The sequence below is a fragment of the Crinia signifera genome, chromosome 4, assembly GCF_055691185.1.
Source record: "Crinia signifera chromosome 4, ASM5569118v1, whole genome shotgun sequence".
NCBI lineage: Eukaryota > Metazoa > Chordata > Amphibia > Anura > Myobatrachidae > Crinia > Crinia signifera.
This window is the reverse complement of record NC_139220.1, coordinates 6,359,225-6,386,945: the sequence shown is the minus strand read 5'-3', so window position 1 is coordinate 6,386,945 and position 27,721 is coordinate 6,359,225. Positions and strand designations below refer to the sequence as shown.

Here is a 27,721-nt window from a genome sequence, read left to right as displayed (position 1 = left end):
CATAATCCTCCGCTCGCAAGAAAGAAAAATCATTCGATGATCGGTCACCATCGAATGATTTTTCGACTGTGCGTAAAGAAAAGTCAGCCTGGACTGACTTCTAGCATACACTTCCCATCAAATTCAGGACGGGCGCCAACGTTTGCGTTCACTGGGGCACGCCCAGCGTTTCTATGGGCGGCACGCGCAAATCCCGAACATCCAGGGCTATTTTTCAGCAGGCTCCAGCAGGAACTGAGGCCCTTATTCTAGTTCACTCTTTCTGACAAAATATTTCTTAGATGGACAAAACCATGTGCACTGCAGGTGAGGCGGGTATAAAACCCCACCCAAATCTAATTATCTCTGCACAAGTAACACCTGCCTCACCTGCAGTGCACATGGTTTTGTCCATCTAAGAAATATTTTGTCAGAAAGAGTGAACTAGAATAAGGGCCTCAGTTCCTGCTGGAGCCTGCTGAAAAATAGCCCTGCGAACATCAGTCAGGTGACCGAACTGGGCCCGCAGCAAACGGGGCTGAATCACCCCCAAAACAATCGGCTTCTAACTTCCATTTTTGGAAACACAGCCTGTAACATGGTACTAGGGGCTGATTGGCTGGCACTGGTCCCTCTGCAAGGCTTAGTACATAGTCCACTTTATCACACATTTACCCAAAGACCATTTTTTACTTTGTTCTTTAATGACTATGTCAAAAATCGTCTGTTAGTGAAGTGAAGTAAATCTGGTATTTTACAGCTCAGCAGCCGCCGGACAACTCTATTTATCCCGGAGATTATTGATGGCACCCAGTGTGCAGGGAAACCCTTCTCTCCCCGGATCGGTCCCTGCTCCCTGTCTTCTGGTGCCCATTGTAAGCAAATCCTCACACTGGGCCTGATTCAGCACAGATTACTGATCTGCGGAGATGCGGGGGACTGCGCGCAGTAAGCCTCCATCCTCCAGCTGGTAGCAATCCAGGGGAGCACACACAGGAGGTGCGGGGAAACTTAATATGTGCACAAAACGGCACAGAGGTGAGTACACAAATGTTCTCCATGCACGCAGCACAGAGGTGAGTACACAAATGTTCTCCGTACACGCAGCACAGAGGTGAGTACACAAATGTTCTCCATGCACGCGGCACAGAGGTGAGTACACAAATGTTCTCCATGCACACGGCACAGAGGTGAGTACACAAATGTTCTCAATGCACGCGGCAGAGAGGTGAGTACACAAATGTTCTCCATGCACGCGGCACAGAGGTGAGTACACAAATGTTCTCCACGCACGCGGCACAGAGGTGAGTACACAAATGTTCTCAATGAATGCGGCAGAGAGGTGAGTACACAAATGTTCTCAATGCACACAGCACAGAGGTGAGTACACAAATGTTCTCCATGCACGCGGCACAGAGGTGAGTACACAAATGTTCTCAATGCACGCGGCACAGAGGCAAGTACACAAATGTTCTCCGTGCACACAGCACAGAGGTGAGTACACAAATGTTCTCCACGCACGCGGCACAGAGGTGAGTACACAAATGTTCTCAATGAATGCGGCAGAGAGGTGAGTACACAAATGTTCTCAATGCACACAGCACAGAGGTGAGTACACAAATGTTCTCCGTGCACGTAGCACAGAGGTGAGTACACAAATGTTCTCAATGCACCCGGCACAGAGGCGAGTACACAAATGTTCTCCATGCACGCAGCACAGAGGCGAGTACACAAATGTTCTCCATGCACGTAGCACAGAGGCGAGTACACAAATGTTCTCAATGCACGCGGCACAGAGGTGAGTACACAAATGTTCTTCACGCACGCAGCACAGAGGCGAGTACACAAATGTTCTCCATGCACGCAGCACAGAGGTGAGTACACAAATGTTCTCCGTGCACGCAGCACAGAGGTGAGTACACAAATGTTCTTCACGCACGCAGCACAGAGGCGAGTACACAAATGTTCTCCATGCACGCAGCACAGAGGTGAGTACACAAATGTTCTCCATGCACGCAGCACAGAGGTGAGTACACAAATGTTCTCCACGCACACGGCACAGAGGTGAGTACACAAATGTTCTCCGCGCACATATAGTCGACATGCAGTATGTCGGCTAGATCCAAAGGTCGACAAAGTCAATAGATTGACATGAATAAGTTATCACAAAAGTTATAAGAATAATGAACAACACAAAAAAAGATTGACGAGTGTTTTTTGTGTATTTTTCGGTGTCATTTATTTATGCTTTGTGCCCGATCATGACACCACCACACCGCTAAGCGCACGCGCCATGCCCGCCTCCTCACAGTGCCCAGGTACAGAGCAGTACAACGCTGAGATATGCACCATGGTACCAAGGCGATCACACATCTGGAGAAAGGCCGAGGGCGATACAGGCTCCGAGGTTCCTACGCAGAGATACTGACGGCATGGACCACGGAATTCTCAGCTGCCACCAAATTCTATGTCCCGTGCTGTGATGATGACTGCGACCCCATTGTTCTGTGTGTGTGTGTATATGTGTGCGTGTGTGTGTGTACGCCATTGGCTGTGAGGGTCTCTTTGTGTAATCGGTGAGATATTATCCTTAATCATTTTAAGCATTTCCCTCCATGCATCTTACTCTGACAATCTCCCCTTCATGTGTTTTTTCTTTCTGACAGTGGAACCAAACCCACATCATACACGCTCCCTTACTGGCGGGAATCCCACATCATTCACGCTCCCTTACTGACGGGCTCCTACGGGTTGTGTGTGGGAATATTTCCCCACTACTTTGCTGGGAAACGTCTTTCCAAAAAAAGAGAGAAAAGGTTTTCACCATGATTTATATGACGGTTGTAGCGCATCGTCGCCAGCGCGTCCCACGTTTTGCTTATTTCCAAATAAAATGTCCAAACCGGTAAATGACGCTGAGGCGCGTACGCTGGGTGCAATGGGATGGACCAACAGTCAGCTTATCAATCCATTAGGAACCGTCACCTCATTGAGGCATGAGGCACTACTGCATGTAATGATTGGCTGCATTCTCATGAACACTGAATTAGCCAATAAACTGCCTGCCAGCAATGCATGCTGGGAACGCACCAGAGGTGTTTTATGTTGCCCATAGCAACCAATCAGATTCTATCATCTATATATGTCTAGGGTCCGTGAGTCTCCGAAACACCGCCATCTGCTGGCAGAGTGAAACTACATCTCTTTCTCACACATGCACAAACACAGAAGGTAGCAGACTAGCGTTCGAAGCTTTTGCGTCGAGCGGGCTCACTGGTCTATACTATCTCGATTGCATCCTAGAAAGTTACAGAAACGGGTGACAGAAACCCCTGAGAAGGGTATCTCGCTGCGTGACTTGATTTCACACATACGTGGAAAAATGTTTCCTACATTCAGGGGCCTAATTCAGAGGTGGCGCATATTAGGGACAATGGTGCAGGTAGCGATTATCTGCAACTGTGCGGAATAATCCGGAATCCCCTGCTGCACTTGCGTTACCCTGCGTGTACACACAAATACGCTGTTGCGTAGGGGAGAGCAGGTAACGGAACCTGAGATGCAAAGCAATCGGCATTCCTGGGCGGTGGCGGAACGGAACCGCAGCGACCGTCTCTGCATCCTGCCCACAGTGTTGTGAAACTGCGTCTATCGGCCTGGCTGCGGCGGAAGGCATTATACTGCGCACAAGAACCGATGCGCTTGCGCAAAATAAACTTTCATTTTAATACCTACAATCGGTCCCACCTGGCACTTGTACAATGGGCCGCTGTAGCGGATTTGGTGCGGGATGGAGGATGTGTATAAGACAAGACCCCTATCATTGCCTGGTGTGCTAGTTACAGGATAAGTCTGGGCAGGGGCTGTAGTCGCGCACTTATACCCTCGCCATCTGTCCTCCCATCTTACGGATTACCTTCCAGCAGCGAGCGATACACAACATCTGCTGTGCCACTGTACGGAGAGGTATAGGTTGGCACTGCCCCCTGGCACAGACAGAAATAAGCATTTTCTGGGGTTCCTCCCCATCTCCCACTTTGAAAATAAAATCCCAAAAAAGATTTTAGGGACCGCTGCCAAGTGCTGGCAGACACGGGGTTAAGCGAGCCCCTGGTCTCGTGGCCTCTGGATGATGTTCCCATGCCACTTGCTGTCTTGCGTTCTCAGGGGACGCCGTGTATACAGCTGGGATGCATCTCTCCCAGCCTCTCGCTCACTTTTACCAAATAGGGTTATCCTCTCCGAAGTCTCCCTCGCTTGGTATTACTGCAGACAGACGCCTGCATGATAAGGAGCTGGGCACTGTACTAGCCGATATCCCAGCCTCTCAGCGGGGCCTTATTCAGGAACGTCCCAAGCTGGTGCTAACCTGTACAGATATCCGCACGCGTGTAGAAAATCGCCTGTGACTGTTGTTGGTCCTTGCGTGATCGGAAAGTCGCATGTAAACAAAGGGGCAGCTTTGGGGCACATTACTGGGGTCCAATAATAGAGGTTAACTAACGCTGCCTTGTTTCTGTACCCCAAAGGGCGGCCTGGCCCCCCCAGACGCTCCGAGCTGTTTATAATGTGGGAATGTTACAGCAGGTTCACAGCGTCTAGAGTCTGGAAATGAACTTGTGAGGCCCCAGTCTGACGTCCCGCGGTGACACAAGCCGGGCTGAGAATCTGGAACTTTCTCTGGAAAATGTAGACACGGCGCACGTCTGTCAGCGAGGGGCCGCGATACGGACCCCCTACTCCTGTGATTACAGTAACAGGGTATTATGTGAAGCCCGATTCCTGGCAGGATCCTCTCAGCGATGTGCTATTTCCGTGTGTGACTGTCGGTATGATCCAGGGAACCGTGTGATAGATCTGGTGCAGTATTCGCAGCACCGGAGGCCGCTCCTCGCTCCCTGCCTGGCAGGATCCTCTCAGCGATGTGCTATTTCCGTGTGTGACTGTCGGTATGATCCAGGGAACCGTGTGATAGATCTGGTGCAGTATTCGCAGCATCGGAGGCCGCTCCTCGCTCCCTGCCTGACAGGACTGTAGGATTAGGCGAGGCCTGGAGCAATAAGCGCCCCTGACCGTGCTGCTCGCGCCCTCCTGTCACCGTGTCCCTACTCACAGAGTAAAAGGGACCTTATTCTGGTCCGTTCGCATGCCTGTCTGCGTTCGAAGGGAGCCGCTGTTTTGCATTTCTGCGCATGTGCATGCAATTGGTGCAAGCGTCCATGGTGACCACACTGGTCGCTGGGTTACGCACCCATGCTTGCGAACGGATGGCGGGGGGGCGGCGGCAGGCTGGCCCATTACCATATAGGAACGTCAAGCGTTTCATTGGTGTTCCCATGACAATGCTGGGCGTTCTCATGCTAATGAGACCGTGGGGGGCGGGCAGCTGACATCACCACTTCCCCCTGAGCTCAGAGCAACCTTACATATTCATGCACCTTCCACATCTTTCGATGGTCACCGTGGGGGGGGGGGGGGGGTCGCATGTAAAACATCCATTCACAGCCAGTGCAAACGTACGCGCCTTACGAATGGTGGGCCGGCTTACCGCCATTCACAAGGCGGGATCTGGTTCACTGCGAATTTTGCATCCGAGTGAATGAACCAGAATAAAACCCTAGATCCCCGGGGTAGCTGCTGTGGAACTAGAAGTCCCAGCATTACAGCCTGGTCAATTACACTTTAATGTCCAATGAATGCTCGTCAGACATACGAATCGTTCTGTGTGAAATTAAGGTCAAGTGACCAGCACCAACCCCTCCCACTCTGAGACTGGTGTTTGTCGTTATTGGTAAGTATCCCTGGAGCTCCGCCTCCAGACACGCCCACATATATATGATAGGGGTGACCAGACATGGCGGTCAGTGGCACCAATCTTACCTCACAGAGTTGTAAGCCCATATGGAGCAGGGAGCGGCACCGGTTATATAGTGGAAAATCCCCTATAACGCACCACCGCGTCCAGCTCAGAATGAGGACCATAATGAGCGCTGTACAGCACTGCTCAGTATGGGGTGTGGTATAAATCAGTGTGGTGAAATGGTCGACCCCATATCGCCGACAGGGTCAAAAGGTCACTACGGAAATTGTGTATGTGTCGTCCTCTGTGGCCACCATTTGTGTGAATGTGCCACGCCTCGGGCAAAGTGTCTGCACCTGCCACGGGTTATTATTCCCGATCCTAGTCCACGTGGACGGTAAATGGAACAAAAGTTTTAAAACAAAATACCAAAAGCAAACACAAAAACTTGTGTCGGCCAGCTCCGTGTTGACATCATGATGACATTTTAAACCTGCCCATTTTGTACACCTTTTACCTGTTGATGGGGTCGTCATAGCGACTGAGCGGAACCCCCAGTATGAGCGGATAATGAATGGGTGCAGGCAGCTAGCGGGCACGCCGCAGCCAGGATCCGTTATAAAGATCCAATTGATAAATAATCGATATCCGTCAGATTGCCGATATACAAGTGACTGAGCGGTAACACAAACCCGTACAGGTACACAAACGACATCATACAGCATCAGCTGCCATTCCTTAACTATTCTCATTACAAAACAATCCCAGCCGCAGACATCGAGTCCCGGAGCGCGGGCAGCGACAGCATTCCGGCCAGAACGTCACTTACGGATTACTTTTTTTATTTTTTGTTGTGAAAAAGCAGTTCTTGAAAAATGTAAAGTAAATGAAAGTACAGCGATGTATACCCTGGGCGGGAGAGATGTACCGTACGATAATCGCAGCGAGCGTCCCAGCATCTATACTGGCTCGTCCCCAGGGAAGCCAATAAGGAATGTTTCTGCGATACTGTCTGGAGGCTGCATTACCTCACCGTGCCTAGCATATGCACAGCTCCAGGAAGCCGACACGCGGAGAACTGGAGGGACGGTCAGGCCGCTGCGCTGGCTGTGTGGCTATGCATCAAAGATGGAGTCTCTGTCATCAATGGACAGCACCTGTCTGATATGTAATACAAGGGCGGTAACAAGAACTCTCACGTGTGTAATGTTCTCTGTCAGTGTCGTTTGCCGCCAGGGAAGGTAGGCCATACACTCGAAACTATGGCCCTCCAGCTGTTGTGAAACTACAAGACCCATCATGCCTTGCTACAGTTTTGCTATAAGGGAATGCTAAAACTATGGCAAGGCATGCTGGGATGTGTAGTTCCACAACAGCTGGAGGGCCGCAGTTCGGACATGCCTGCTCCAGGCCGTTTAAGCAGGGCGCCGTGCCCATTTATCAGCGACCTGTGAGTCATACGCACACGCCGTATATTCATGTTGACAAGAGAACATGGGGACGCCCGGCACCTCCATACGTGCCGGGTACATCCCCAAGAGTGATTTCAGTGGCCTGGGCCTGCCCACATTAGCGACCGCGGCGGCCCGGGCCCACCCACATTAGTGTCGTCGGCAGACCCGTCCACATTAGTGATGACGGCAGGCACGAGCTGCCCTCTTTACCCCTCCACCCTGCCCTGATTCTGAAGGGATCACTACACAATATGATTGACATACACCAATCAGAGGTCCATGCGCTCAGGTGTCACCCCCAAAAAACAGTTAAAACCTCACGGTCAACCTTTCACGTGTAAACCTTTTGCTGACACTGTTGATCTACTGACTGTGAGCTGATCCCCACCCTGTAGCAATATAATGATTCTGAGGCATTTGTCAGCTGCGCCGGATCACCACCAGGGAACGGCCACTGAAATAGAGCGACGACGGTAATTATGGGATTTGTAAATCATTGTTATTCATTTGTATGCGGCCGTCTGTTCAATAAACAATCTTCATCTGCTCCAAGAGCACGTTCCAGTCCTAGGGCCTCATTCAGACCTGATTGCAGGCCGCATTTGTTCTCAAAATGGGCAAAACCATGCTGCACTGAAGGTGGGGCAGATGTAACAGGTGCAGAGAGAGTTACATTTGGGTGGGGTGTGGTCAAACTGAAATCTAAATTGCAGTGTAAGAATAAAGCAGCCAGTATTTACCCTGCACAGAAACAACATAGCAAACCCAAATCTAACTCTCTCTGCACCTGTTACATCTGCCCCGCCTGCGGTGCAGCATGGTTTTTGCCCATTTTGAGAAGAAACTTCTCCTGCGATCAGATCTTAATTAAGCCCCTACACCGGTCCCAGCTCAGGCTTAATGATGCCCATTTACTGACCATAGCAGGTGCCTGCGCCGATATTTAAATTGGTGCCTGTCAAGGTGCGTACACACGGGGGCGTTTATAGCAAATATCGCTGGAAATATGGTCGCGGAGCGGAGTGTGCACCAGCGATAAATCGCCGGGTGCGCGCTCCCGTTTTCAGCACCTAAATGGTCGCTCCTCCGACCAGCGACATCCCCGGCGCCTCTTCTCCCGGCAATGTGACATTTTCATCTGCGACTATCTCTGGTCGCAGATGAAAACGGAACGCTGAGCAATATATTGCAGCGATCATATTGCCCCGTGTGTACGCACCTTCAGTCTGCCAAGCGTATTTGGAACCACGCCCACTTCCCTGTCATTGGGAAGGTAAACCACGCCTACAAAATGGAAATGGAGGCCCTGGGTGCACAGGAAGAAGTTGTTGGCGCATATATAGTGTCTTATTGGTTGCTATGGGTTAGAGCACATTTTGGAGCAGGTGTACAAGGACTTGCAGATACATAAAGTGAAGAGGGATAAAGTACCAATCAACCAGCTCCAAACTGTCAATATTCAAACACAGCATGCAACATGGCAACTAGGAGCTGACTGGCTTCTACTTTATCTCTCTCTGCTTCATCTCTTCCCATTGCTATATGTGCCCTAGCCGATGTCAAAGGTAGGCATCTGTCCCATGGCTGGCGAGCCTTGCTGGGACTTGTAGTCGCACAGCAGCTGGAACAGCAGAGCCTGGATTACGCCGGAGACCACAGAGGAGCCAGGACGACCTCTACAAGGTCACAGGACTTAAATAATCCTCTCCACTCTCCGGCTGAAGCGCATCACAATAACGTCCTTCCCGTCCGCCGCGTACAATAACTCAATCGCTGGAAACGGCAGGTGAAATATATGAATATTTAACAGGAGGATGAAAACAAGTTCTCAGCAATTTACACAAATACAAGCGCTGGGTCTGATCATCTCACCGGCCCGGTCAGCGAGGTCTCGGAATAATCCTAGGGAAATAACTAACGAGCCAACTACCCAAGCGTATACAGCGAGCCGATACCACCAAGAGGTTCTGCATCAGCTACAGCATTACCGCTGAGGACGTAACACAGCCGAGGCCGGGAGATACCGGAAAATAATAATAATATCACAGCAGCACCTGGGGTGGAAAATGTGCTCAAGCGGAGCAGGTTTTCCAGAAATCCTCGCTGCACACATTGCAGATTTCTAAATTACAGATTAAATACCTGCGGTTTATGGAATTTTCAGCCTTTTTCCAGCGTGAATATTTAAATGTCCAATGCTGGGAAATTGTATATGTAAAAACGCCATCAAATGCAGCCACTTATGGCCAATCATGCGGAATAAAGCCGCCATTAATAGTTTATCTGAGTTTCATTTAGCTGCGAGCGAGGGGAGCGAGGGCGATCAGCTAATAAGATAGCGGCTGTAAGGTACCCACCATGGCAGCTAAACCTAGACCCAGTGCAATATTTCTGAGATGGGATCGTCCGTGCTGTGGGAACGGGCCTGCGGGACTGAATATACAGTGGGATCGTGTAGCACTGAGCAGTCTGTACGGGCCAGGAAGCCAGGAGTGCGACGGAAAACTGCTTCCTCCATGGTGACATATGCAATTCCTAGACATATGCAATCACAGAGAATGGTCCAGCTCTGGTACCTGCGCCTCAGGTACGATGCATAGCATAAAGCAGGGGTAGCCAACTCCAGTCCTCGCGAGCTACCAACAGGTCACGTTTTCCACCTCACCTCGCAGGTGCACTCATTACTGACTGACACATTTTAAAAGACCCACAGGTGAAGCTAATTACTTCACCTGTGATCCTGTGCGGAGACCTGGAAATGGGAACTGTTGGTAGCTCTCGAGTACTGGAGTTGGCTGCCCCTGGCATGAAGCATAGTACATTTACGGTTGGGGGTGGAATACGTCCATATCATTTCCCTAGCTGCTGACACACACTGCTCCCTTCCACTCAGGACAATTGGAATCCATGTTGACGGAAAAGTATGAAAAATATCCAAAAACTGGATAAAAATCCCCAAACATGTCGACCTTTTCATATGTTGAGCTTTTGTCAGTACTGTCCTTGTGCACGTCGACCTACCGACTCCATCACAAGGTAAGCTCACCGGGTCAGTCTGACGGCATGCTCCTATTTCTGCCCTGTCAGAAAATTACTTTTCCAAAACGTTCTACAGACAGGTATAAGCGTTTCGGGCGAAACGCGTTCAATGGAGGATACGGGGATGACCTGACCTTCCCTCTGGCGAATGCCCCTCTGTTCATGCATCACAGAAAACATCTGCACGTCGGCTGTGTCCACACCTGTCCTAATCTACTCTCTCCCAACTGGCATCTCTGGCCTCCCGATGTGCCATGTTTGGTGCACATCCCTCATTAATCACAGGAACCTGCAACAATGGCTGAGCCGCTGATTACCCCACCTGTCCGCGCACATCTGAGACCCGCAGAGCGGAAATAAACCGCTAATAAGAGCAACGACCGTCGACGCCAACATTGTGTTCCAGCCGAAACGTCAGCATTCGGCTGCTCAAAGCATAAGTACTTATTCTGTAGCAAAGGGAAATCCGTTTTATTGCCATGCATGGATTGGATAAACCTCATTGTAGTACTACAGCGACAGAGGGCCCGATTCCTACGCAATCCACACACAGCGCCGATATTTACGCAGCTGAGCGATTATCTGCAGCTGAGCATGCAGCAGCGTTTCCGAGGTTCCCCCGCAGCACCTGCGTCACACAGAGCGAGCGCTGCGATCGGGACAATCCCCATCCAATGGCGCTGTGGGGGCAGCAGCCCCTTCTATATCCACTCCATCGTATGAATAGATTACTCAGTGCTTGTATATAAAGCTGAAGGCCATCTCTTTCCATGTGCGTCGCACATTTCCCTACCTCTATGGCCTTCTATGGCCTCTATAAAAACTGTACTCAATAAATAATGGGGAAAATAATAAATAAGACCCCCCCCCTTTGTTTATGTCAGCTCTTCCTGATAGATGGGGCGCATCGCTTTAACCCCTAGGCTTCCAGCTGGGATCGGCCCACTCCGCGCGTCTTACTGAACAGCTGACTGACGATCCCGAAGGCTTCTCTTTTTATTACCGGAAAAATGTCACAAGATAAATGACCCCTTCAGGACAAACGTGATGAGCTATTGTTCTCAGGCCCGGGATACGCCGCGCACAACGCGAGTCTTTTTGAAAATTACCATTGCATTTGTAATTTTTTTTGGTCCAAAAACTAAATATTAAAGGTACCAGGAAACACAGAGGTCCTCGTATTCAGTATGGTATATAGATAACCAGTGCGGGAGCCAACAAATGCTGCACGAGCACACAGAAATAAATCCACCTTGGTCAAACCAACGCCTCGATACGCGAGCCGAAGGAGCAGCGAGCCTTCCCGAATAATCCTCCCAAGATTTTTATTTTTGCAAGATCTCCAGCATGGTAGCAGGCACTGAAAGGGTTAAACGCCGAAAGCTGGATAATTCCGTCCAGGAAAGGGTTAAGTACCACGGCTGTCATCCGCCTCTGTATAGCAGAGGGGCCAGAGTGTATTTCCAAACCTGGAAAGGACCCAGGTGTATCTGGATAACGTTATCCCCTCGTCTTCCCATCTCTCCCCCTAAGCTGCTCATGCTGGGATGGCGGGGGTTACGCCGAGCCCGATCCCCTGCCAGGGCCTGCGCTGGGGGTGGCACTGGGATTTATCTGATTGCAATAACAGGATGAGGACAGAGATCTATTTAATATGCGAAGTATTATCGCATCTGTCCATATGCTGCACAAATACCCGGTAATACCATGGACTGCGGCCTTCCCAGAGAGAGCAGCGTGGGTGCCTCCGGGGCATCGGGTGAGTGAGCTAGGCCCGGGAAAGGACGTATACACGGGTACATGGAGAACACGCATATACAGTACTCTACTCTCTGGGATAGATACACTGGGCCTAATTCAGACTAACCGCAGGACAAAGTTATTCTCAAAATGGACAAAACCATGTGCACTGCATGTGGGGCAGATGTAACAGGTGCAGAGAAAGTTAGATTTTGGTGGGGTGTGTTCAAAGGGAAATCTAAATTGCAGTATAATAATAAAGCAGCCAGTATTTACCTTGCACAGAACATTTGTATATGAGAAAGATGGTTAGAATTGTATGAAAGATGCCTGTATTGCAACTTGAGTTATAGGTGATATGTGTTACATAGAGAGCATATGATGTGGAAGGGGGGGTGTATTGTTTTGTTTAATTAAAAAGCGGTTACAGAGTAAGATGTACATTGATAGTGTGGAGGTACAGTGACATTTGTGGGTGTGGGGGGGTGTGGGGCTGTGTGTGCATGTTGTTTAGGTGTGTGTGTGTGTGCAATAGTATAGTAGGGTGTTTTTGAGTCAGCGGCTCCCCACTGGCGGAGGTCACGACACAGGAAAACAGGAGGCTGGGTAGTCATAGGGGTGTGTGGGCATAAGGGGGACTAAAGAGGAGGGTGGGAGATACTGTGCAGCTTCTGCCAGTGGGTGAGGGTCCAGCGTGGCAGTACAGGATGGTGGCCCTTAGTCAGTGTCTCCTCCTACTGGGTGGGAGTTCGGGTGCATGAGAGCAGGAGGCTGGGCTATGAGGCATGATAGGGGCATGTGGGCAAAACAGCGTCAGCGACTCCCCAGTGGTGGAAGTTACGGTTCAGGAGAGCAGGAAGCTGGGTAGTGATAGGGGTGTGTGAGTATACGGGGGACTAAAGAGGGGCTTAGGGGTGCCGTGAATTGCGGGGGGTGCCGTGAATCAAGGGAAGGGGGGGCGGAGGTGTCGGCGAATCGCGGGAGAGGGCGGGGGTCCGCAAAGCGTGGAAGGGGGCGTGAATTGCACGAGGGGGGGGTTGCGAATCGCAGGAGGGGGGTGCGCGGGGGGTCCGTGAATTGTGGGAGGGGGGGGGCACGGGGCGCGATGAATCACCTAGTTGGTTATATATTCTTGTAGAAGGATGGTAGGATGTTGCTGTCATTCAGAATGCATTTACATAAACAGTAATAGTAGCAGTAAAAGATCTAACTTAAAACACCTACAGTAAAACAGAACAGGTGTTATATATTATACAAAGAATTGGTTGATGATGTCTAGGTTGACGTGCACATAGTTGTCACTGGAAAAAAATTGCCACAAGAAAAAATCAACATAGAAAGGTCAACACATGTAAATGTTGACATAAGTGTGACACCTCATTGGTGTCCATGTCGACACATGAGAATGAATATGAAAACATTGAAAAAGTGAAAAATAAATCTTGTCAACCTTTTTCATTGTCGACCATAGCCATGTCAGTGTTTTGCATGTGCCATTTAATCGTGGGGATGCCGTGAATGGGGGGGGGGGGGGGGGGGGAGGGAGGTGCATACCTCCCAACATGACACATTGCTCTGTTTCTGGACTTTCTTCTTAATTGATGGATTACCATCACCTGTGCTTAAACACCTTTCTTATCAATTACCCTGGTGATGACAATCATAAATTAAGATGGAAGTCCACAAACAGAGCATTCTGTCCCTCCTGGAGAGGGTCATGTTGGGAGGTATGGAGGTGTGGGGCGCTCACCTGGTGTGTCTGGTGAGTAGCTGTGTCTTTGCTGTGTAACATGGAGAGGCAGAGGGTGTCTGGCACTGTCTGTGGGCTCACTGGGCTGGTTCTCAGTCATGTGAGTCAGAGGCTCCACCCAGCGTTACAGCTCCAGACACACTTTGAGTGACAGATGTAGCCAAATATATAAGAGATACCGCTATATACCTGTGATACGTACAGCCCGAGGATGCACATTTACACCTATACCGTTTTATACCTGTGATACGTACAGCCCGAGGACGTATATATACACCTATACCGCTATATACCTGTGATACGTACAGCCCGAGGACGTATATATACACCTATACCGCTATAAACCTGTGATACGTACAGCCCGAGGACATACATATACACCTGTACCGCTATATACCTGTGATACGTACAGCCTGAGGACGTACATATACACCTATACCGCTCTATACCTGTGATACGAATAGCCCGAGGACGCACATATACACCTATACCGCTATATACCTGTGATATGTACAGCCCGAGGACGTACATATACACCTATACCGCTATGTACCTGTGATACGTACAGCCCGAGGATGCACATTTACACCTATACCGCTCTATACCTGTGATACGTACAGCCCGAGGACGTACATATACACCTATACCGCTATATACCTGTGATACGTACAGCCCGAGGATGCACATTTACACCTATTCGTTATATACCTGTGACACACAAAGCCCGAGGACGTACATATACACCTATACCGCTATATACCTGTGATACGTACAGCCCGAGGATGCACATTTACACCTATACCGCTCTATACCTGTGATACGTACAGCCCGAGGACGTACATATACACCTATACCGCTATATACCTGTGATACGTACAGCCCGAGGATGCACATTTACACCTATACCGTTATATACCTGTGATACGTACAGCCCGAGGACGTATATATACACCTATACCGCTATATACCTGTGATACGTACAGCCCGAGGACATATATATACACCTATACCGCTATAAACCTGTGATACGTACAGCCCGAGGACATACATATACACCTGTACCGCTATATACCTGTGATACGTACAGCCTGAGGACGTTACATATAAACCTATACCGCTCTATACCTGTGATACGAATAGCCCGAGGACGCACATATACACCTATACCGCTATATACCTGTGATATGTACAGCCCGTGGACGTACATATACACCTATACCGCTCTATACCTGTGATACGTACAGCCCGAGGACGTACATATACACCTATACCGCTATATACCTGTGATACGTACAGCCCGAGACGTACCTATACACCTATCTCTTATAAATTTGGCTACATCTGTTACTCAAAGTGTGTCTGACCCTCTAACGCTGGGTGGAGCCTCTGACTCACATGACAGAGAACCAGCCCAGTGAGCCCACAGTCATAGGAGGGACACATTGCTCTGCTCCTGCACTTTCCCTTTTAATGTATGATTGCCATCACCTGTGTTGAAGCACCTTTCCTATCAATTAACCTGTTCAACACAGATGGAGGGTAATCATACATTAGGAAGAAAGTCCAGCGGCAGAGCATTGTGTCCCTCCTGGCATGGGTCATGTTGGGAGGTATGCACAGTGCCAGACACCCTCTGCCTCCCCATGTTACCCAGCAAAGACACAGCTACTCACCAGACACACCAGGTGAGCGCCGCCCCCCCTCCCGCGATTCGCAGGTCCCCTCCCCCGATTCGCGCACTCCCCCGCCCCCGCCGCCCCCCTCCCGCGATTCGCAGGGCCCCTCCCACGATTCGCACTCCCCCGCCCCCGCGAACCCCCCTCCGGCGATTCGGGGCACCCCACCCCGCGACCCCCCTCCTCCCGCGATTAGCGGCAGCTCGCCCTGCGTCCCCCCCTTTCTGCGATTCGCTGCAACCCCCCGCACCCATCTTCCCCCTGCACCCCCGCGACCCCGGAGTTCGCGGCACCCCCTGACCCCCCCCCCCCCCCGTGATTCGCGGCAAACCCCCCGGCCTGCGACCCCCCTCCCGCGTTTCGCTGCAACCCCCGCGCCCACCCCTCCCGCAATTCGCAGCACCCACCCCCGCGACCCCCCCTCCCCGCAATTCATGGCATACACACCCCCCCCTGCCACCCCCCCTCCCGTGGATACCCCCCACCCCCCCACCCCCCAGCCGCCGAGATTCACAGCAACCCCAGGATCAAATGGCACATGCAATACCGCTTATACCTGTGATACGTACAGCCTGAGGACGTACATATACACCTATACCGCTATATACCTGTGATACGTACAGCCCGAGGATGCACATATACACCTATACCGCTCTATACCTGTGAAACATACAGCCCGAGGACGCACATATACACCTATACCGCTCTATACCTGTGATACGTACAGCCTGAGGACGTACATATACACCTATACCGCTATAAACCTGTGATACAAACAGCCCGAGGACGCACATATACAGCTATACCGCTATATACCTGTGATAACGTACAGCCCGAGGACATACATATACACCTGTACCGCTATATACCTGTGATACGTACAGCCCGAGGACATACATATACACCTGTACGCTCTATACCTGTGATACGTACAGCCCGAGGACATACATATACCCTGTACCGCTCTATACCTGTGATACGTACAGCCCGAGGACATACATATACACCTGTACCGCTATATACCTGTGATACGTACAGCCCGAGGATGTACATATAGACCTGTACCGCTCTGTATCTGTGATACGTACAGCCCGAGGACGCACATATACACCTATACCGCTCTATACCTGTGATACGTACAGCCCGAGGACGCACATATACACCTATACCGCTCTATACCTGTGATACGTACAGCCCGAGGACGCACATATACACCTATACCGCTATATACCTGTGATAAGTACAGCCCGAGGACGCACATATACACCTATACTGCTATATACCTGTGATACGTACAGCCCGAGGACGCACATATACACCTATACCGCTATATACCTGTGATACGTGCAGCCCGAGGACGTACATATACACCTATACCGCTATATACCTGTGATACATACAGCCCGAGGACGCACATATACACCTATTCGTTATATACCTGTGACACACAAAGTCCGAGGACGCACATATACACCTATACCGCTATATACCTGTGATAGGTACATCCCGAGGACGTACATATACACCTATACCGCTCTATACCTGTGATACGTACAGCCCAAGGACGCACATATACACCTATACCACTATATACCTGTGATACGTACAGCCGGAGGATGCACATATACACCTATACCGCTCTATACCTATGATACGTACAGCCCGAGGACGCACATATACACCTATACCGCTATATACCTGTGATACGTACAGCCCGAGGACGCACATATACACCTATACCGCTATATACCTGTGATACGTACAGCCTGAGCGACGCACATATACACCTATTCGTATATACCTGTGATACACACAGCCCGAGGACGTACATATACCGCTTTATACCTGTGATACGTACAGCCCGAGGATGCACATATTACACCTATATACCTGTGATACGTATAGCCCAAGACGCACATATACACCTATACCGCTCTATACCTGTGATACATACAGCCCGAGGACGTACATATACACCTATACTGCTCTATACCTGTGATACTGTACAGTCGGAGGACGTACATATACACCTATACCGCTATATACCTGTGATACATACAGCCCAAGGACGTACATATACACCTATACCGCTATATACCTGTGATAGGTACAGCCCCCAGAATGTACATATATACCGGTATATACCTGTGATACGTACAGCCCGAGGACGCACATATACACCTATACCCCTACACACCTGTGATACGTACAGCCCGAGGACATACATATACACCTATACCGCTATATACCTGTGATACATTCAGCCCGAGGACATACATATACACCTATACCGCTATATACCTGTGATACGTACAGCCTAGGACGCACATATACACCTATACCGCTATATACCTGTGATACGTACAGCCCGAGGACGCACATATACACCTATACCACTACACACCTGTGATACGTACAGCCCGAGGACATACATATACACCTATACCACTACACACCTGTGATACGTACAGCCCGAGGACATACATATACACCTATACCGCTCTATACCTGTGATGCTTACAGCCCGAGGACACACATATACACCTATACCGCTCTATACCTGTGATACGTACAGCCCGAGGACACATATACACCTATACCCCTATATACCTGTGATACGTACAGCCCGAAGACGCACATATACACCTATACCGCTATATACCTGTGATACGTACAGCCCGAGGACGCACATATACACCTATACCACTACACACCTGTGATACGTACAGCCCGAGGACATACATATACACCTATACCGCTCTATACCTGTGATGCTTACAGCCCGAGGACACACATATACACCTATACCGCTATATACCTGTGATACGTACAGCCCGAGGACGCACATATACACCTATACCGCTGTATACCTGTGATGCTTACAGCCTGAGGACACACATATACACCTATACCGCTATATACCTGTGATACATACAGCCCGAGGACGCACATATACACCTATACCGCTATATACCTGTGATATGTACAGCCGAGGACACACATATACACCTATACCGCTATATACCTGTGATACGTACAGCCCGAGGACGCACATATACACCTATGGCGCTCTATACCTGTGATACGTACAGCCCGAGGACATACATATACACCTATACCACTATATACCTGTGATAGGTACAGCCCTAGGACGCACATATACACCTATACCGCTATATACCTGTGATACGTAAAGCCCGAGGACGCACATATACACCTATACCGCTATATACCTGTGATACGTACAGCCCGAGGACGTACATATACACCTATACTGCTATATACCTGTAATACGTACAGCCAGAGGACGTACATATACTGTACACCTATACCGCTGTATACATGTGATACGTACAGCCCGAGGACATACATATACACCTATTCCGCTATATACCTGTGATACATACAACACGAGGACGTACATATACACCTATACCGCTATATACCTGTGATACGTACAGCCCGAGGGACGCACATATACTGTACACCTATACTGCTGTATACCTGTGATACGTACAGCCCGAGGACCTACATATACACTTATACCGCTATATACCTGTGATACGTACAGCCCGAGGACATACATATACACCTATCCGCTATATACCTGTGATACATACAACACGAGGACGTACATATACACCTATACCGCTATATACCTGTGATACGTACAGCCCGAGGACGCACATATACACCTATACCGCTATATACCTGTGATATGTACAGCCCGAGGACATACATATACACCTATTCCGCTATATACCTGTGATACATACAACACGAGGACGTACATTATACACCTATACCGCTATATACCTGTGATACGTACAGCCCGAGGACGCACATATACTGTACACCTATACTGCTGTATACCTGTGATACGTACAGCCCGAGGACATACATATACACTTATACCGCTATATACCTTTGATACGTACAGCCCGAGGACGCACATATACACCTATACCGCTCTATACCTGTGATACGTACAGCCCGAGGACGCACATATACACCTATACCACTATATACCTGTCATACATACAGCCCGAGGACACACATACACCTATACCGGTATATACCTGTGATACGTACAGCCCGAGGACACACATACACCTATACCACTATATACCTGTGATACATACAGCCCGAGGACACACATACACCTATACCGGTATATACCTGTGATACGTACAGCCCGAGGACGCACATATACACCTATACCGCTCTATACCTGTGATACGTACAGCCCGAGGACGCACATATACACCTATACCACTATATACCTGTGATACATACAGCCCGAGGACACACATACACCTATACCACTCTATACCTGTGATGCTTACAGCCCGAGGACGCACATATACACCTATACCGCTATATACCTGTGATACGTACAGCCTCGAGGACGCACATAATACCTATACCGCTCTATACCTGTGATACGTACAGCCCAAGGACGCACATATACACCTATACCCTCTATACCGGTGATACATCAGCCCCAGGACGCACATATACACCTATACCGCTATATCCCTGTGATACGTACAGCCCGAGGACATAAATATACACCTATACCGCTATATACCTGTGATACGTACAGCCCGAGGATGCACATATACACCTATACCGCTCTATACCTGTGATACATACAGCCCGAGGATGCACATATACACCTATACCGCTATATACCCGTGATACGTACAGCCCGAGGACGTACATATACACCTATACCGCTCTATACCTGTGATACATACAGCCCGAGGACGCACATATACAACTATACCTGTAATAGCTACCTAGGACGCACCTATAAACGGATACTATAGGTTACCCGGGAGATATAACTGTAATGGAGACTGTAAATATAGACGGTTACTAGGATATACACTGTGAGGTAGCATGCACCTATAGATGGATACTATAGGTTACCGTGGAGACACTGTACCGGAGCATGTAACTATAGACGGATACTATAGGTTACCCAGGAGACACTGTAACGGAGCATGTACCTATAGACGGGTACTATATGTTACCGGGAGACACAATGTAACGGAGCATGCACCTATAGACGGATAATATAGGTTTCCCGGGAGACACACTGTAACGAAGCATGTACCTATAGACGGATACTATAGGTTACCGGGGAGACAAACTGTACCGGAGCATGTACCTATAGACGGAAACTATAGGTTACCGGGGAGACACACTGTAACGGAGCATGTACCTATAGACAGACACTATAGGTTACCCGAGAGACACACTGTAACGGAGCATGTACCTCATAGATGGACACTATAGGTTACCCGGAGACACACTGTAACGGAGCATGTATCTATAGGTGGATACTATAGGTTACCCGGAGACACACTGTAACGGAGCATGTATCTATAGGTGGATACTATAGGTTACCCGGGAGACACACTGTAATGGAGCATGTACCTATAGATGGACACTATAGGTTACCCGGAGACACACTGTAATGGAGCATGTATCTATAGGTGGATACTATAGGTTACCCGGAGACACACTGTAACGGAGCATGTATCTATAGGTGGATACTATAGGTTACCCGGAAGACACACTGTAACGGAGTATGTATCTATAGATGGATACTATAGGTTACCCGGGAGACACTGTAACGGAGCATGCACCTATAGACGGATACTATAGATTACCCAGGAGACACTGTAACGGAGCATACACCTATAGACTTATACTATAGGTTACCCGGGGGACACACTGTAACAGAGCATGTACCTATAGACGGATACTATAGGTTACCGGGGAGACACACTGTACCGGAGCATGTACCTATAGACGGAAACTATAGGTTACCGGGAGACACACTGTAACGGAGCATGTACCTATAGACAGATACTATAGGTTACCCGGGAGACACACTGTAACGGAGCATGTACCTATAGACGGAAACTATAGGTTACCGGGGAGACACACTGTAACGGAGCATGTACCTATAGACAGATACTATAGGTTACCCGGGAGACACACTGTAACGGAGCATGTACCTATAGACAGATACTATAGGTTACCCGGGAGACACACTGTAACGGAGCATGTATCTATACATGGATATTATAGGTTACCCGGGAGACACTGTCATGGAGCATGTACCTATAGATGGACACTATAGGTTACCTGGGAGACACTGTAAGGGGGCCTGTACCTATAGACGGATACTATAGGTTACCCGGGAGACACACTGTAAAGGAGCCTGTACCTATAGACGGACACTATAGGTTACAGGGAGAGACACTGTAATGGAGCATGTACCCATAGACGGACACTATAGGTTACCCGGTAGACACACAGTAACGGAGCATGCACCTATAGACGGATAATATACGTTACCCGGGAGACACTGTAACGGAGCATGCACCTATAGATGGATAATATAGGTTACCCGGGAGACACTGTACAGAGCATGTACATATAGACGGACACTATAGGTTACCCAGGAGACACACTGTAACGGGAGCATATACCTATAGACGGATAATATACGTTACCCGGGAGACACTGTAACGGAGCATGCACCTATAGATGGATAATATAGGTTACCCGGGAGACACTGTAACGGAGCATGTACCTATAGACGGACACTATAGGTTACCCAGGAGACACACTGTAACGGAGCATGCACCTATAGACGGATACTATAGGTTACCTGGGAGACACACAGTAACGGAGCATGCACCTATAGATGGACACTATAGGTTACCCGGGAGAAACACTGTAGAGGAGCATGTACCAATAGACGGATACTATAGGTTACCCAGGAGACACTGTAAACGGAGCATGCACCTATAGACGGATACTATAGGTTACCTGGGAGACACACAGTAACGGAGCATGCACCTATAGATGGACACTATAGGTTACCCCGGGGACACACTGTAACAGAGCATGTACCTATAGGCAGATACTATAGGTTACCTGGGAGACACACTGTAACGGAGCATGTACCTATAGATGGACACTATAGGTTACCTGGGAGACACACTGTAACGGAGCATGCATCTATACACGGATAATATAGGTTACCCAGGAGACACTGTAACGGAGCATGTACCTATAGACTGATACTATAGGTTACCCGGAGGCACACTGTAACGGAGCATGTACCTATAGACGGACACTATAGGTTACCCGGGAGACACACTGTAATGGAGCATGTACCTATAGATGGATACTATAGGTTACCCGGAGACATACTGTAACGGAGCATGTATCTATACATGGATACTATAGTTACCCGGGGAGACACTGTAACGGAGCATGTACCTATAGATGGACACTATAGGTTACCTGGGAGACACACTGTAACGGAGCATGCATCTATACACGGATAATATAGGTTACCCAGGAGACACTGTAACGGAGCATGTACCTATAGACTGATACTATAGGTTACCCGGAGGCACACTGTAACGGAGCATGTACCTATAGACGGACACTATAGGTTACCCGGGAGACACACTGTAATGGAGCATGTACCTATAGATGGATACTATAGGTTACCCGGAGACATACTGTAACGGAGCATGTATCTATACATGGATACTATAGGTTACCCGGGAGACACTGTAACGGGGCATGCATCTATAGACGGATAATATAGGTTACCCGGGAGACACTGTAACGGAGCATGTACCTATAGATGGACACTATAGGTTACCCGGGAGACACACTGTAGAGGAGCATATACCTACAGATGGACACTATAGGTTACCCCGGGAGACACACAGTAACGGAGCATGCACCTATAGATGGACACTATAGGTTACCCGGGGGCACACTGTAACGGAGCATGTACCTATAGGCAGATACTATAGGTTATCCGGGAGACACACTGTAACGGAGCATGTACCTATAGACGGATACTATAGGTTACCCGGGAGACACACTGTAACGTAGCATGCACCTATAGACGGATACTGTAGGTTATGTGGGAGAGACACTATAACGGAGCGTGCACCTATAGACGGATACTGTAGGTTATGTGGGAAGAGACACTATAACAGAGCGTGCACCTATAGACGGATACTATAGGTTACCCAGGAGACACACTGTACCGGAGCATGTACCTATAGTTGGACACTATAGTTACCCGGGAGACACATTGTAGAGGAGCATATACCTACAGATGGACACTATAGGTTACCCGGGAGACACACAGTAATGGAGCATGCACCTATAGATGGACACTATAGGTTACCCGGGGCACACTGTAACGGGAGCATGTACCTATAGGCAGATACTATAGGTTATCCCGGGAGACACACTGTAATGGAGCATGTATCTATAGACATATACTATAGGTTACCCGGGAGACACACTGTAACGGAGCAGTGCACCTATAGACGGATACTGTAGGTTATGTGGGAGAGACACTATAATGGAGCGTGCACCTATAGACGGATACTATAGGTTACCCCAGGAGACACACTGTACCGGAGCATGTACCTATAGTTGGACACTATAGGTTACCCGGGAGACACTGTAATGGAGCCTGTACCTATAGACGGATTCTATAGGTTACCCGGGAGACACACTGTAACGGAGCATGCACCTATAGACGGACACTATAGGTTACCAGGGAGACACACTGTAACGGAGCATGCACCTATAGACAGACATTATAGGTTACCAGGGAGACACAATGTAATGGAGCATGTACCTATAGACGGACACTATAGGTTACCCGGGAGACACAGTGTAACGGAGCATGCACCTATAGACGGACATTATAGGTTACCAAGGAGACACACTGTAATAGAGCATGTACCTATAGACGGACACTATAGGTTACCCGGGAGACACACTGCAACGGAGCATGTACCTATAGACGGATACTATAGGTTACCCAGGAGACACACTGTAACGGAGCATGCACCTATAGATGAACACTATAGGTTACCCGGGAGACACTGTAACGGAGCATGCACCTATAGACGGACACTATAGGTTACCCGGGAGACACTGTAACGGAGCCTGTACATTGGCTGTCACACATCACAGGCTACATCAGAAACCCTTCTCCTCCTGACCAGGCCTGATCAACCCTCCCCACCAAATCACTTCTTGTCACTCAGGAGCACCAGGCCCTCCTCAGCCGAGTACTGTGCCTTCCGAAATCCTGCTGGGGAGTAGGGGGGCTGCACCACAAGACCCCTTCCCCTGACACACACAGATACATGTTCTGCATAATCTAGCACACACATTTACCATCACCTCTCTGTGCCAGATGGACCTCTAGGACCTGTGGATTGCATTCGCCATGACAGATACCCCAAGGACTCTTGAATCACAATTAATGTGACAGCAACCACTAGAACCCCAAGGGTCACATCCAGTATGGATATGCATCGTTACAGCCATAGATTCCAATGACAATGACAGCTGTCCTGGGGACCTGTGGACCACATCACACAATGACGGACACCTCTAGGAGCCTTGGATAACACACAAGACAGGACGAGGGCTACCTCTAGGACTCATGGTGGTCTAGGACCCTCACCTGGATGGTCTCCTTCCGACATATACATCCTCTGGCTTTCATTGACCATTTAAAAATAGGGGAAAAAAAAGATTCCAGGTTAATCCTCCAGAGAAGGCCGTGTCCAAGGATCCAGGGTCTGTCCCAAATCAGAGGGCTAGGGGGGTTGTCACTGTCCAGGCCCAATATAGAGGTGAGGTCCCAGATTGGATGGAGGGGCTGTGTCCAGTAAAGGTTATAGGGGATGGGGGGGGGAGTGTCAAGTGACCGTGGAGATGTCTCAAGTAATGGGGGGCTGCTGCCAAGGTGTTGTGGGGAGATCTGTTGGATTAGTCCAGTGATGAGGGGAGTTGGGGGACTCTTCAGTGATGGGTGCTCTCTAGTAATCTGGGGGTTTGTCTGTAGTGGCAGGGGCGTCTGTGTTTAGTAATGGGGTGAGGGCGTCTGTGTCCAGTAATGGGGTGAGGGGCTCTGTGTCCAGCAATGGGTGAGGGGGTCTGTGTCCAGTAATGGGGTGAGGGGCTCTGTGTCCAGTAATGGGGTGAGGGCGTCTGTGTCCAGTAATGGGGTGAGGGGCTCTGTGTCCAGTAAGGGGTGAGGGGGTCTGTGTCCAGTAATGGGGTGAGGGGCTCTGTGTCCAGTAATGATATATGGAGGACGCTCTGTCTCCAGTGATGGGGTGCTCTCACTAGTAATATTGGGGTCTGTTTCCAGTAGTTTGGTGGTTCTGTATCCAATGATTGGAGGAGGTGTCTGGGTCCTGATTTGTGGGGGTGCTCTCCGGGCCCAGTGATGCGATGCTCTTGCTTCTGGTAATATTGGGGGTCTGTCTCTCCAGTAATGAAGGTACAGGGGGTCTCCAGTGGTTTGTGGACTGCCCGTCAAGTGAAGGGGGGTCTTTCTTTAAATCAGTATTGGGGTCTGTCTCTCCAGTTATGAAGGCAGTAGGGGTGTTTCTCTGTAGTAATATTGGGGTCTCAAGTGAATGAGGCGTCTGTTTGTAGTAATGTTGGGGTATCTGTAGTAATATTGGGGTCTCCATGAGAGGGGGGGGGGGGCTTTCTGTAGTAGTTTTGTGGTTTCTCTGTTGTAATATTGGTGGTCTCCAGTGATGAGGGGGTCTCTCTGTAGTAGTATTGGGGTCTTCAGTAATGGGGGGCCTCTCTGCAGTAATATTGGGGTTTCCAGTGATGAGGGGACTCTGTAATAATATTGGGGTATCCAGCGATGGGGGTGGTCTCCCTGTAGTAATTTGGGGGGCTCCAGTGATGGGGTCTCTCTGTGGTGGAATTAGGATCTCCAGTGATGGGGGTCTCCGGTGATGGGGGTCTCTCTGTAGTGGTATTGGGGGTCTCTGTAGTCTCCCGGCTGCGGTGGGCTATTACCTGATCCCCAGCATTGTATGACAGCCCCTCGGAGAGCCGCTGCCGCTGCCTCTCTGCATCCTGGCCCGGGCACCGCTAGGACGGACGGGGGGTCAGTGATGTGGGCTCCCTGCTCCCCAGTGTGGAGCGGCGGTGCTGGGGGGAGACATGCCGGGGAGATGCTGTTCCTGATGCCGAGAGCTGTGTGCTGGCAGCAGCCGCTTCTGCAGAGGGAGAGGGGGAGAGACGGCAGCAGCAGCAGCAGCGGCTCAGCCCTCAGCCCCCCGCCGCTCCCTCCTCCGCCCCCCTCCCCCGCCACTGCACTCACACAGCGCCGCTGCTGCCTCCAGATGTGCGGCCGGCCCGGGGCCTCTGCCCCCCGATACACCGGGACCCCCTCACTCACACCTCCGTACGCCAGCCCCCCCCCCCCCCCCAATACACCGGGACCCCCTCACTCACACCTCCATACACCAGCCTCCCCCCCCCCCCACCCCCAATACACCGGGACCCCCTCACTCACACCTCCATACACCAGCCCCCCCCAATACACCGGAACCCCTCACTCACACCTCCATACACCAGCCTCCCCCTCCCCCCCCAATACACCGGGACCCCCTCACTCACACCTCCATACACCGCCCCCCCTCCAATATACCGGGACCCCCTCACTCACACCTCCATATACCGGCCCCCCAATACACCGGGACCCCCTCACTCACACCTCCGTACGCCAGCCCCCCCCCCCCCCCCCAATACACCGGGACCCCTCACTCACACCTCCATACACCAGCCTCCCCCCCCCCCCCCCAATACACCGGGACCCCCTCACTCACACCTCCGTACAGCCAGCCTCCCCCCCCCCAATACACCGGGACCCCTCACTCACACCTCCATACACTGCCCCCCTCCCCAATACACCGGGACCCCCTCACTCACACCTCCATACACCAGCCTCCCCCCCCCCCCCATACACCGGGACCCCCTCACTCACACCTCCATACACCAGGCCCCCCCCCCCCCCAATACACCGGGACCCCTCACTCACACCTCCATACACCAGCCTCCCCCCAATACACCGGGACACCCTCACTCACTCCTCCAGCCTCCCCCCCCCCCCCCCCAATACACCGGGACCCCCTCACTCACACCTCCATACACCAGCCTCCCCCCCCCCCCCATACACCGGGACCCCCTCACTCACACCTCCATACACTGCCCCCCCCTCCAATATACCGAGACTCCCTCACTCACACCTCCATACACCGCCCCCCCCCAATATACCGGGGGGAACCCCTCACTCACACCTCCATACACCAGCCTCCCCCCCCCCAATACACCGGGACCCCCTCACTCACACCTCCATACACCAGCCTCCCCCCCCCCAATACACCGA

General features: G+C 50.3%; 1 protein-coding gene across 14 annotated transcripts in view; it reads right to left on the bottom strand.

The window, feature by feature from the left end:
- The window catches only part of CACNA1C (calcium voltage-gated channel subunit alpha1 C), a 319,991-nt gene extending 293,401 nt beyond the window's left edge, over nucleotides 1-26,590 (bottom strand). For 10 of the 14 annotated variants that reach the window (XM_083180862.1, XM_083180864.1, XM_083180854.1 and 7 more), the window contains exon 1: nucleotides 24,983-26,589. In XM_083180862.1, coding sequence (XP_083036988.1) covers nucleotides 24,983-25,031 — 49 coding nt within the window. In that variant the 5' untranslated portion in view covers nucleotides 25,032-26,589. Of the gene's footprint in view, nucleotides 1-24,982 lie in introns of all 14 variants that reach the window. The other 4 variants (XM_083180868.1, XM_083180855.1, XM_083180858.1 and 1 more) reach the window with 1 other exon arrangement.
- Nucleotides 26,591-27,721: the final 1,131 nt, after the last annotated feature.